The following is a 14,593-nucleotide window of genomic DNA, read 5'->3' as shown; positions in this document are numbered from 1 at the left end:
CCTTCAAAGGAAAATAGAGCCAGTCTTCATCTTCAGACTTTTGAGAACGAATAACATCAGTGTACCACTACCTTCTCAAACGGACAAGATGAAAATTAAGTGGACTTTTCATATTCACATAGCAACATTTTTCATGCCTGTTTTTCTCTCTCACCTTTTAGTAATATATTTTTATGTGATGAATATAAGAAAAAAAATCCCTTAATCTCAAAAGAAATATGGTCTCTGAATCCTTTTCTGATTGCAGGGTTCCCAGCGGCATTTGTTATAGCCTGGGCTGTGGCACGAGCAACTCTGGCTGATGCAAGGTGAGTGGAAACAAGAAGAGGTAAAGCAAGAGCCTGGGATTTTCTCAAGACTTGCTGCTGTTCTTGATGACATTGCCCTTTAGGGACATTATGTGGGAAATTACCTTGTAGCCTCTGATACATTACCAGCAAGCTATCCATCCCAGAGTCATGGGACAGAAAGGCTCACAGACCCGATTAGGATGGTCATAAACTCCATGGTTTATGAAATCAATTTGAAACATACAGTGAGAAGCAAAGGGAAAGAGATGGGTAAGTTAACACACTTAGGATATCATGCACACAGGTGAAAGGACTGCACTACCTGAGTCCTGGGATAGGCAGTGCTCATATCTCCTCTCGGTCTCTCTCTCACTCTCTCTGCCACATCAGCATTCCCCACTGATGGTGTGGTTATGAGGACCAGAAATGTGGTTGCAACAAGGGGACCCACAGACAGAAGGTGCCTTGGGCTGGAGACACACACTTGCTGTCTCAGAGAGATATAAGGGCAAGTTCTGTTGGCCATGGCTCTAGCTTGCCACTTAGCCTGCTGAGCAGCTCTGGGTGTTTTTTTTGCGTTCTTTGGGCAAAGGATATGTGGCCATGGGTTCCACCAATCAGTGGCTGAATTAAGACATCAAGACTATCAAGTACTTCCTGCATATTTGGGGATACTTTGTGCCTCTTATATATTATTTAGTGCTCAGTTGCCCCAGATATTTAGTACCTGTGCTTAACATGCATGTGCTCTACTTACTAACTACTGATCTACATTTAATGCAAACTGTAGGTTTAATCCACCCCGTTTGTTCTCTTGTCTTCTATAGTGTAATTAAATGTTCTTAAATGATAAAACAAATGCACATTAGAAGTGGAATCCATCCTAGGGAATCACTAGCCCCCCAGTTGTCTGTTTCTCTTTGGGTGCTACATGATGAATGGAGACTGAAACATTCATTTTTTCATATTATTTCTGTTTTTAGTAATGGTGAGTCAAAGAAAGAAAAGGAGAACATGGAGAAACATTCAGTGCCTGCTCTTTGCTTTCATGGTCAAACTTATTGGTTGGAATGAATTGTGTCTCCCCAAAATTCATATGTGGGAAGCCCTAATTCCCAGTGTGACTGTATTTGGAGATACGGCCCTTAAGGAGGTAATTAAGGTTAAATGAAATCCTAAGGGTATGGCCCTGATATGATAGGATTAGTGTCTTCATGAGAAGAGACGCAAGGGAGCTCCTTCTCTCTGTGTATGAACATGAAGTAAAGGTTTTATGAGTACACAGCAAGATGACAGTGCCTTGCATTTTGATCTCAGACTTTAGCCTCCAACTGTGAGAAAATAAATGTCTGCTGTTTAAGCCCTCAGTCTATACTATATTGTTATGGCAGCTCGAGCAGACTAATACACTTATGATACATGAAAAGGCAATTTAAAGAGAGACAGTTTTAACTTATAGATGTAGTAATGCTGAGCATTCTTCCCTGTTAACAGAATACAGTTTAATATCCACAGATCGTGTACATCTCCTGACAGCAACTCCTTTTTGTTTGCTTCTTTCTTTCTTTGAGCCCGTACCTTTGTTTTGAGTCATTGAGTATTTCCTTCAGAATCATTTTGTCACTTGTGCAGTGAAAAAAATGCCACATCATGTGAGCACCTGAATTCTACAAAGAACGTACCACTGTTCCCCCAAATCTGAAGTCTACAGATCATTATCTTTAGGTGCAGCCTTGCTCCAGAACTCCCCATTCATCAGCTTTCCCTCAGTTCTATAACTTAACTGGCTTTGCTTTTTTTTAAAAACATCTTTATTGGAGTATAATTGCTTTACAATGGTGTGTTAGTTTCTGCTTTATAACAAAGTGAATCAGCTGTACATCTACATATATCCCCATATCTCCTTCCTCTTGCGTCTCCCTCCCACCCTCCCTATCCCACCCCTCTAGGTGGTCACAAAGCACCAAGCTGATCTCCCTGTGCTATGCGGCTGCTTCCCACTAGCTAGCTATTTTACATTTGATAGTATATATAAGTCCATGCCACTCTCTCACTTCGTCCCAGCTTACCCTTCCCCCTCCCTGTGTCCTCAAGTCCATTCACTACATCTGCATCTTTATTCCTGTCCTGCCCCTAGGTTCTTCATAACCATTTTTTTTTTAAGATTCCATATATATGTGTTAGCATATGGTATTTGTTTTTCTCTTTCTGACTTACTTCACTCTCTATGATAGTCTCTAGGTCCATCCACCTCACTACAAATGACTCAATTTCGTTTCTTTTTATGGCTGAGTAATATTCCATTGTATATATGTGCCACATCTCCTTTATCCATTCATCTGTCGATGGACACTTAGGTTGTGGCTTTGCATTATTGTTACTGAGCTGAACTTTGGGTTCACTCACCCGATGAGCAGCAAAGCGAATCTACTGACACTGGATTGTAGTGAGGAAAAGTACAGCTTTTATTTGCAGGATGCAAAGCAAGGAGAATGGGCAACTAATGCTCAAAAGACCTGAACTCCCTGTTGCTTTGGAGCAAGGGTTTTTAAGGCAACATTAGGATGAGGGTCACAGGTGCATGGTTAGCTCAGGGACATTCTTCTGACTGGTTGGTGGTGAGGTAACAAGGTGATGTTTTAGGAATCTTAATCATCAGTTTTCTGGTTCCAACCAGTCCAGGGTCTACATGCTTGTGGTCAGCATGTAGTCAACATCCTCCACAGGGTAGGGGTCTTAGTTTCTGCAGAACAGCGCAAGATATGCATCAGATTGTTACCTGTATCCCTTCAGGAGGAACTAGGAGTCCTGTGACTCTGCTCTTCAAGCTATTACTACTTTTCTTGCTTGACTGCTTTTCCTTTGTTTCTGCATTTTCTCACTTCACTAATTAGTAACTGTTTGAGTCTGCTCTTTGGAACTTGGGGAAACCCTTGGAGACTAAAGCTTTTTTCTACAAACAGGAAGTGGGGACACAGAGGGGCTTGTACCCAGTAGGGTCCCGCAGGGTTTCATTTTTACTTACTTTATCTCTTTATGCCATTTGGATTTGTTGACAATTGGGGGTTAATGTTATCTACATTGTTATCATTATTGTTACATTTACCCAGTGATATTAGAAATCTCAAAGAAAACTTGCAGCATTGCTGTTTGATTTCTTAGAGGAGGGAGGGAGGTTGAGTCAGTAAAGAGGTACTAAATAATGCTAAATAATTTTACCCTGAGATGTGTAACCAAATCACTTAGGTTTGGAATTTTAGAGAAGGTAGAACGGAAGGCATTGTTTGGTCCAATCCCCACATTTGAGAGATGAATAGAATGAGACCCAGAGATATCAGGTTACATCTCCAAAGCCTACAGCTAGCCTGGAGCAATTTTGACTCATTCATCCATTCAACAGCTATTCCAGGCCTTGAGCAAGGAAAGAAAGCAAATATATTCATAGTACATTTTATATTGAATTAATTAGTTTTCTTAGTTATCTTGCATTTTTAAAAAAATCATAAACTAGATATTAAATCATTAATAATCATAAGTCTTTTTGCTGAAAAAATAAATATATGTTTATCATTTTTGAGAAAAAATCCATTAGGTATGTAATACTTTGAAAAATACAACTGATACTAAATATTGCTCTAAACCAGATGTATTAATGTAAAAATATTAAATATAAGTTAGATCATGTGACTCTTCTGCATAAAATATTTATTCCTACCTTACTTAGAATAAAATCTTGAATTCTATAGTGCCCTGATCCGAGTGTGATAATTGGGTTAAGGGGTCATTTTATATTTATTTTGCATAGAAAATAAAACTGTATTACCACATTCATGGCATGATTTTATAGTTGCCAGATTTGATTTCTCATGAAATTCAGCTTGTCTAAGTTAAAAAGTTTTTGTGGGTTTTCTTGAGTGTCGTCATCTGACCTATGTATAGTGCCATGTCACAAAGTTCAAGTGGAGAGAGCAGACTTGGAGCATCTCCAAAGGACAGATGGGGCCCCTGCTCATGTCTCTTATAGTTGCGATTTATAGTTTTCTAATCTGGCCTTTCAAAGCTAGAACTCTGACTTTCTCTGTATCTTAGACATTTAGAGATAAGCAGATAAGACCCAGTTTTAGAAGGTACTCTAAACTCTATAGAATATACAAAAGAAGTCTCTTCCAGTTCTAAAATTCTATCAAAGTGTTATTTGACTAAGGTAGGGTAAGATAATTGGGTAGTTTAGATGGGACAAATGACTTAAAAAGTGAATAATTTTGTTTTTCTTTTTACTTACAAAAGCAAAAACACCTTACAAGATACCTTATTACCTTCTCCCTGCTCATTCAAAGGAGATAAGAGATGCCAGCAGGAACCTTAGGGCTTGCAATTGAAAGGACCAAGAAAAGGTACACTCCATCATTCCTAGGAAATCTGCATGGCTCTCAGGGAACTTCACTTCCTCTACTCTTATCAGAGTATGAGTTGTGGAGACAATACAGTATTCAATGAATATAATTCCCTGGATCCCTCTGGTGGAACAATGCATTTCCTGTTTCCAGTCCTGGCTGCAGGAAATCATACTTTCTAATCTGTCTGCTTTACCATTCAGCATACAGACTACTGTGTTTCATGCTCTACCATTCAGAACTACGTTTTTACCGACATTTAGTCCTGCATTTCCTAGAGTGTTAAAATTTATTTTAAAAAATCTGGACAGAGGGTAGTTTCTCAGCCATATTAACAAACATGGTGTGAGCTGGGACATTGAAGAATTAATGAAAAATAAGGATTAATAGCATTTTCTTTAAAATATCTGAAACCTCAGTTGCCTCTTATCAAAGGGCAAATTTGAAACTTTGACATTGAAAATGATCAAAGTCAGGTTTTTCCTGTTTTTAGAAGTAGCTGGTTTGACCTACTTCCAGATGAAAGTATTTTGTAGAGCTGAAATTGTGTAATTGAATTCTGGTGTGTTAGGAGACACCACGATGAAATGTCATTGAAGCAAAGAGGGAAGATTATGAAGATATTACCAGATGTCAAAGCTGAAAAGAAAATTTATGAAATCCAAAATTTAGTGAATCAAAGTTCAATTTATATTCTCACAATATGTGCCACTTTCCTTACAGTGGGAAGCCTTTTTAGCATAGTGTGATAGATGTTTTGCATGACTCTAACACTTTTATCTTTCTTGTCTGGCTGAACAATGTGGAAAATAGATGCATACAAATAATATGGGCAATGTTCAATAATGTGTAAACAAGTAAGGTGTATGCAAGTATAAAATGTCCCTGTGTTTGATTTCCATTCTTATTCAGTCTTCAAGCCCATTGACTTTGCAGATTTCAGTGTGGCTGGACCAGAATTACACTTTGGTCTAGGGGTCTGTTTGATTTAACTGTGGTACCTCCTTCCAATGGAATGCCGAGCTACTAAGCTCTCTTGGTACTGATATGGAAAGAAATCAAAAGTATACTATTAAAAGGAAAGGGCAAGTTACAGAACAGAGTGTACATTGCATTTTTGTAAGATGGGGAAAATAAGATTATAATATTTGTATGTGTTTGTATATGCAAAAAGAAATACTGAAAGCATATACCATAAAGTAATAAAAGATGTTACCTGTAAGGAGAAAGGCAAGGTCAGAGGTATACAGGAACATGGGGAGGACTGAGATGTCTCAATGTCTATCTTTTTATATAGTTTGTTTTTTGAAATGAGAATGTATTGCCTATATACAAAATTATATTTAAAAAGTATGTTGTTATTACATGTGTACTGAAAATGTTTTACCTCCAAGGAATAGTTGAAATAGCTTTTTATTATCCATAATTTGTTCATTAATTTAAAAGTAACTTTCTTAATAAGTTTATTATCCAGAATTTAAAAATTATCATTATATCATTAAAATTTCTTTATAAAATTTCATTTACTGTTACCACAATCAATGCTAGGTTTTGTCTAAGGAGAAAGAAACTGAAGGCTTTTATTTATGTATCTTTAATTTAAAAAAAACCATTTAAAATGCTACATTAAAGTTTCAAGTGGAACTAGTTTTTCTCAACTCTGTTCCATTTATTCTAGTGTAAGACCTTTACCACAAACCAGATTGGGTGAGGATGGGTCTAACTTACTTTGAACTCAATTCAATTCAACAAGTGTTTATTGACCTCCTACATGCTATGTACTGTTCTAGGCACTTGTAACAGAAAACAAAAACAACAATAATCCCTGCCTATGTAAACTTAAATTCTAGTTGGAGTGAGCAGGAAGCAGAAAATAAATATAACAAATAAGTAAATCAAATAGTGTTTTTATTAAGTACTGTTGAAAACTAACTTTTTAAAATAGAAGATAAAATCATGATCTAATGCAAATATAAAATGAGCACCTATCAAGATTTTTTAACTCATTAATTAATGAGGAAACCAGTAAGATGTTGTAACTTGTTCAAAGGAGAAATAAAAGAATCACATGTTTATATCTAGTAATAGGTACACTGAAATAATTTTACAAATGTAAAAACTGGTCAATATTCACAGATCACTGAGCAATTACATTCCACCAAACACAGCTAATTTTCCTTTCTATGGACAAAAATCATTTGCATTCAGTTTTCTTCTACATTCCTATCAACAAGAATCATTTGCATGATTGTCAGTTTTCTGTTGCATTTCTGTGGATAAGAATGTACTAATGTCAATGTTCTACAACCAATGGAATAAATTCTGAAAGTGAGAGGACTTTCTCTATCAACAAGGTTTAATTGTTATGGATCTTTCCAGTGATAACAAAAATAAAGAATCATTGGTACCACATTTAGAAGACTAATTTTTTTGTGGCTCTAGAAACATAGTTTTGATTCTTTCATAAAAATAATAAACCACTATTTATAATACTTTACTTATCCCCAAGGAGTAGCTACTAGTATGGAAACCAGGACTGTTACACTTTTTTTTTTTTTTTTTTTTACTGTTTTGGGTGTTTTAGGAGATTTTTTTTCCCTGTCTACTTGTTTCTTAATCAAAAACCTGGGTCTGGAATTTTTGGTAAAACAAAATGTTACCTCTCACTGCTTATTTGCTTTGCTGATTCTTTAATGGGAGTTCTTTTTCATGTCTCAGATGCTGGGAACTTAGTGCTGGAGACATCAAGTGGATTTATCAAGCCCCAATCTTAGCAGCTATCGGGGTAAGTTTAAAAACCTGTATAGTTTAAATAAAGAAGAAAAAGATGCATAATTAAACTACTGCTAAAACCCAGAGAAAGCTTGTCTGTCACTTTGTTTCCTAAACCTCACATTACAGCAATAGCTGTTGGGAAAGTCTGGATTGGGGATCAGACCCTTATTCATGGCTGACACTGCGATCCATGAAGAAAGTGCATACCTTCCCTTTAATCTGCCAACATGTAGGGAAAATTCCGGGACTTCAAAATATCTATGAACATTTATAGGTTCAAGCAGTTGGGGCGGTCCTTAAACTCTTCCCCCTTTTCAGCCATTATTTTATAAAGTTCTGACCACCTGATCACCTGGTAATAGGTAGGAGGAGAGGGCAAAGATGTAATAGCAAGAGAACAGAGGAATTATCGAGAGAGAAAAATGATAGTGTGATTTATTATAAAACATTGCCTAAAGCTTTTATTTCACATACTTTCCCCAAGGAGTTAAGAGGATTCCATACTCTTTTGGACTGTCTAGTCCAAAAAAGACTAGAGTTGGCAGTCATATTGCATAGGACTTATCTGCCTGTATATTATGTCTGTGTTACAAAAGAAAACAAAATCACACACTTTGTGTCTAACAAAACTCACCAAAATGCTCAATATTCTGTAATAACCTAAATGGGAAAAGAATTTGAAAAAGAATAGATACATGTATATATATAACTGAATCACTTTGCTCTGCACCTGAAACTAACAACATTGTTAATCAACTATGCTCCAATATAAAATAAAAATTAAAAAAGAAATGTTTACTCTTGACCTTCCCTGAAGAGTTTATGGTATTAGCTTCTCTGTGGTTTGATGAAGAAATTATACCACCTTGTGTTTTCCTGGTTTTCATGTATTAACCCAAGATTATATACATCTTTAAAAAAGGACTGATGTCCCAATATTAAATGTTAAATAATTTGAAAGTAATATAGCAACCTGATTTTTTTCTGTCTATTTTTTTATTCAAGTATAGTTGATTTACAATGTTGTGTTAGTTTCAGGTGTACAGCAAAGTGATTCAGTAATACATATCTATCTATATCTATCTGTCTATCTAGCTATCTATCCTTTTTCAGATTCTTTTCCATTATCGTTTATTACAAGATATTGAATATAGTTCCCTGTGCTATACAGTAGGTCCTTGTTGTTTATCCATTATATATATAGTAGTGTGTATATGTTAATCCCAAACTCCTAATTTATGCCCCCCCAACCTTTCCCTTTTGGTAACCATAAGTTTGTTTCTATGCCTGTGAGTCTATTTCAGTTTTGTAAATATTTTCATTTGTATCATTTTTTTTAGATTCCACGTATAAGTGATATCCTATGATACTTGTCTTTCTCTGTCTGACTTACTTCACTTAGTATGACAATCTCTAGGTCCATCCGTGTTGCTGCAAATGGCATTATTTCATTCTTTTATATGGCTGAATAGTATTCCATCCATGTTGCTGCAAATGGCATTATTTCATTCTTTTATATGGCTGAATAGTATTCCATTGTGTGTGTGTATACATATATATATGTATACACACACACATTTAATATATATATATATATGTATACACACACAACACATCTTCTTTATCCATTCATCTATTGATGGACATTTAGGTTGCTTCCATGTCTTGGCTGTTGTAAATAGTAGCAGCCTGATTTTTAACCAATTTTTTCAGTCTTTCTTTGTTCTCCAGTTTCTTACTTTTCTCATTTTGTTTTCTTTTGGACAAGGTGTGTCAGCATGTTGGCATGATGGATCCAGAAGGACAGCCATTAATGTGGTTGAGGTTTTGTAAGATCTATCCAGATAGTCAGGTAAAAGCTTATTTATCTCATAGGAAAAATGCAGATAGCAAGGTAGAAGGGATTGAAGAGGAATCTTCACTTCAGAAGCTCATTGCTGTAAATATTTAGAGGGGAAAATAAAGTACCGAAGTTTTAGAGAAGCCAGTTTGTACCCTTGCTACAGCAGCCTGTTATCAAATTAGACCCGATTCTAAGTCTTAGGGGAAGCTCAAAAATGGATTGTGGAAATGAACATATCTACAAAACAAAAACAGACTCACAAATATACAGAACAGACTTGTGGTTGCCAAGGGGGAGGGGGTGGGGGAGGGAAGGATTGGGAGTTTGGGATTAACTGATGCAAACTATTGTATATAGGATGGATAAACAACAAGGTGCCTACTGTATAGCCCAGGGAACTATATTCAACATCTTATGATAAACCATAATGGATAAGAATATGAAAAAGAAGATATATGTATAACTGAGTCACTTTGCTATACAGCAGAAATTAACACAACGTTGTAAATCAACTATACTTCAATAAAATTTTTAAAAATGGGTTGTGGATAAATGAATGAATGACTTCAGTTTAGAAACTCATATTAATTTTAATGAAGTGCTGCTGTATTAATGTAGTGATAAACCATCCCATCAAACCTAGTGATAAACTATATCCCTGAGAGATTATCAATAAACTTAAAGAAGATAATTAACTTTATAAATTAACTGGGGTTTACTACTCTGATTTCCCTTTTATGCACTGATATGCTAACTTGTCTGCATTTCCAGGCCTTTAACTTTCCTTTCTCTCTCTTCCTCCTTTATTATGTTTGCTCCTCCATCTCTTACTACCATCTTTTTAAAGGGATGACCCATGTCTTAATACTTTTTGTGTCTTCAGTGCCTTGTACTTGAATTGATAAATAAGAGGTAATTAAATATTATAAAAATGAGGCAAATTTAAGAACATTAAGTTTGTGTTTTCGTTTGATGAAAAGGAAGGGCTTATTAAAATCCAAGGGATCTTTGTAAAATTACTAGGAATTGAGGCAAAGAACAGTGGAGAAAAAAGTAAATCATAGGACCTTTTTCACTGAAATAGTTGATTTTTATCCAAAGCTTTGTTGTTTATTTACAGATCTTAGTTACTCACATCAGCAGTGTGGATGAGAAGTTTATTTGCTGAGGTTTCTAAATTGCAATGTGAAACAGTACAGTTAGGTGATTATAGAGGTTCTGAAAGATTCACCATTGATGAAAGAGAACCAGAAATGATGGTATACTCAATAAATTTTGAAGGAAACTTAGGTGGGATGCCATTTTCGTCTTCTAGAACTAATATTATGAGCAATGCAAAGCAAGAATTCTTAAATATTTTTCCAATATTACAACATCCATTTAATCTCAAAAATCAGAGAAGAGATTCAAGAGCACCTTTCTGTTCACTTAAAGTTACATTTTTGTTTCTTTATTACAATTCAGGGTTATCTCAATTCCTTTTAAGGTTTCCTCACTTTACTGTGGAAACAGCCTATATGGGAAGTGGTGCACCTGGAGCCCTGGTCTCAGCACCTGGAGTGTAGTACTCCTTCCTCTGAGCTCTTCTGTGTCCTGAAGCCAGGAAGAATGATGCTAATAATAACAACATACACAGCAAAGCGCTTACCACCATTGGGCACTGTTTTAAACACTTCATTTACATTGATTGATCTAATCCTCCCAATAACTCTAAATGAGGAAACTGCCCAAGGTCACTCAGCTAGTAAGTGGTGGAGCTCAGATTCTAATTTCAGGGTCAATGTCCCTACCTAGTGAGCTCACAGTAAATAATGTGAGCTCTTATAATAAAAAGCTTACATCCCACACTTATAGTAAAAGCCAACATCCCTGATAGTCCAGAGGAGACCCTGTCACTCATGCCTGCACCCCTTTATGCTCTCTGCCTTAGCCTCGTTGTTTCCCTTTCGGTTCCTTGAACTTCTCCATGGCTGCCCCTCTCAAGACTATTCTTCATTTTGCCCTGTACCCCCGGAAGGCTGGGATATGCTTCCTTCTACTCCTCCCTTTAAATGTCACTTCTTCATTGTGGCTTCCTTGTTGCCCCCAATCAAAATTAGGTCACCTATCGTAATCCGCAGAGCACGGTGAGGTTTTTATTTCTCAAGATCATCATCAAGTATAATGCTTCTGATGGTTTGTTGAATGTCCATCTTGCCCACTAAACTGAAAGGCTTTTGTGAACAAGAACCATATTTTTCTCAACTTCTATATTCTAATGCCTTGTAATTTTCCTGGCACAGAGTGGACTCTCAATAAACACTTGCTGAAAAAATAAAACATGCATACAAAGTAAATATTCTGGGACACGGTAAGAGGGAAGAAGTGAAATAAGAGCAGAAAGCCAGTATAATTACAGAACTTTTGAGTCCATTTTATGCAACCTTTTTATTTTCTAGAGAAGGAAACTAAAGCCCACACAGATAAAGGTCACACAGCCAGTGTAACAAAACAAAGACTATAACCTGCCTTTTTGGACCATGTTCTTTTCACTTACATTCCAAAGCATGTCAGAATTTTTTCTTGAAGTTATGGGAAAATAATCTTTTCAATTTTATGGCTACATTTATAATTTTTTATATGTTAACTTTAGAAAAAAAGTTTGTTTTTTAGTCTTGCATTTCGTAGTATGGATGAGTGTTCATAGGTTCTAACTTGAAGAAGTCATATCAAGAGAATTGAATTTCAGAGATAATGACAGACTTTAGTACAAATTTGGAAGGAACAACTTGATTTTGGAATCATAGAATCTAAAATTGTAGCACGATGGTTTTCTGTGTTTTGTTCATATGTGGTAAAATTATGTTTAAGAGAATTAGGGTCATTTGAAACATTAATTTTTGTTCTGAAAATAAATGTCTCTAAATATAATTAATTATTCACCCTCAACAGCTTGCTGTTGATTTGAAGATGATTTTAAGTTCTATATAGCATTAAAATATGAAAGGAATGGGCTTCCCTCGTGGTGCAGCGGTTAAGAATCTGCCTGCCTAGGGGACATGGGTTCGATCCCTGGTCCGTGAAGATCACAGATGCCGTGGAGCAACTAAGCCCGTGCACCACAACTACTGAGCCCGCGTGCCACAACTACTGAAGCCCGCATGCCTAGAGCCTGTGCTCTGCAACAAGAGAAGCCACCACAATGAGAAGCCTGCACACCGCAACGGAAGAGTAGCCCCTGCTCACCGCAACTAGAGAAAGCCTGTGGCAGCAATGAAGACCCAACGCATCCAAAAATAAATTTATTAAAAAAATATGAAAGGAATATTTCCTAATTGACAACGGGACATGAAGCATTGTTTTGGTCCTGGGCCTCCCAGAGCAGCATTAAGAGGAACAGTGTGCTTGGCCCACAGAGCAGGAGAAGCCACAGGCAGGGCAGAATGGATTAGAAGTGGTGAAGGTGAAGTTGGCAGAGGTGATAAATCCCGACCAAGCGGGACACTGCCCCCGACACCCGAGAACCTACGTTTTCACTGGTGTCAATCAGAAGAGACTATAATAGCTGAAGAGAAATAAAACCACAGACATAAAAATACAGATTGTAAAATTGAGCAGATTTGCTCATGAGCATTTACAAGATGGTCTTTGAAGAGGCCAGTAATATGGGGTGGAGAGAGCTTTGGTCTTAGTAGAAATCTGAGATCTTGGATTTACAGGTTAGGGAAAAGAAAAACAGAACTCTGTGGTATTTGTCTTTACTTGTTTCCTTCATCCTGTATTAGTCGGCTTCATCCCTCCATCCTTTCATTCATCATCCTCTGATGTGTGATCAAATGGTCTTTCTAGTCCCTGCTCAATTTGATTTTTACCAAAATGTCTTTTCTTTTGTCCCTTGACAGAGTTAAATCTCTTTCTATTTATCATTTGATGAATAAATATTTTGGAGTGCATTTTTTGCTTCATGTTTTATCTCAAAACGTTTTCTTCATTAACCCTCAAACAACTTTGAGATTGGTATTTTCATTATTCTTAGTTTGAGTCCAAGAGCAGTTATGCAACTAGCTTAGGTATATACATTTAGAAAGTGCTGTAGTCGGAGTCAGGTTCAGGCAGCGTAGTTCCAGAGCCCACAGTTATCCCTGTTTGTGGTAATTGAACTTAAGTTCTGCCAGTGTTTGCCAGGGTGAGAGCACACACCCTGGTGCATACGTGCAAGGTTATTAAGTAAAATCAATTAACATTGAGAATATTGGTCCCTCTCCAACCCTTCTGAACACATCTTGGAGGTCTCATTTTGATACTGGTCTTTAACACTTTTCTAATGTGTGTGGTGTCTTCCTTTGGGGGATGGAGGTGGGGGACAGGCAACCCAGTCTAGGTAAAATTTCATATGACTTGTTTCCATTGTATTTTTACAGTTGCCTCTTGCTTGTAGCAGCTTCTGTTGGTTTTCCACTGATGGTAATGATATGAAATTTAAATTTTAATAATTTAATAAAAGTGGATTGCTTGAAGAAGGGTATTAAGTAAATAATAGTAGATGAATAATATTGATGTGGCCAAAATCATGGTGGTGACACCCTAAGCCACTTGGAAAACGCTGAACTAGATCAGTTCCTTTGACAATGAAATTTGGAGTTACTGAAAAAGGCCTGACCAGTGTAACCAGTGAGTGTCCACATGGTTGTGGGAGGTCAGATATGTGTCATGTGTTCAGGAACGTTAAGGGTATAAATGGACAGGTCATGTTTTCTGTGGCTGGAAGGATGGGTGCATCTGTGGAAAATGCAAGAGATCAGACTGGAAGTGGATGGGGGTTGAATCATGATTGGACTCGTATTCTGTACTATAAGGACATTGGAATTTTCCTTAAAATTATAAGACATTGAAAGATTTTAAGCAGGATAGTGATCTGATTAGATTTGGGTTTTGGCCTTATGGGGATGATGCCCCAGGCACAAGATGCTCCTAACCCTGGAGATGCTGCAGAGAAAATCTGTTCACCGCAAGCTCCCAAGATGAAGAAGGATAGGCTGAGTCAAGCAAACTCGGTATTCTTCCCACATTCACTCATCAAATACCTCAACCCATCTTCTCCAGGGATGGAGACAGTATGGGGGACTGAGGAGCACAGACATGCACATCAGTTGAGCTGCCTTCCCTGGAAGGAAAAATCAGGAACGGGGATTAAATGAACTAGTCTGGAGGTATGGCAATCTATCTAAGAGAGCTATTGGCTATTCACTTTTTTTAAAAAAATTATTTATTTATTTTTGGCTGCATTGGGTCTTCATTTCTGCACATGGGCT

The 14,593-nt window shown here is 36.9% G+C and overlaps 1 protein-coding gene across 1 annotated transcript in view; it reads left to right on the top strand.

Annotated features, from left to right (window-relative positions):
• The window catches only part of PTH2R (parathyroid hormone 2 receptor), a 103,879-nt gene that overhangs the window by 65,525 nt on the left and 23,761 nt on the right, over positions 1 to 14,593 (top strand). The window contains exons 8-9 of the mRNA XM_022567555.3: positions 248 to 308; positions 7,403 to 7,469. Of these exons, the coding sequence (XP_022423263.2) occupies positions 248 to 308; positions 7,403 to 7,469 (128 nt within the window). The remainder of the gene's footprint in view (positions 1 to 247; positions 309 to 7,402; positions 7,470 to 14,593) is intronic.

The sequence above is a fragment of the Delphinapterus leucas genome, chromosome 8 (genome assembly GCF_059928025.1).
Source record: "Delphinapterus leucas isolate spDelLeu-1000000601 "Yukka" chromosome 8, BTC_Dleu_Yukka2, whole genome shotgun sequence".
NCBI classification, from domain to species: Eukaryota; Metazoa; Chordata; class Mammalia; order Artiodactyla; family Monodontidae; genus Delphinapterus; species Delphinapterus leucas.
This window is presented reverse-complemented; position numbering and strand designations above follow the sequence as displayed.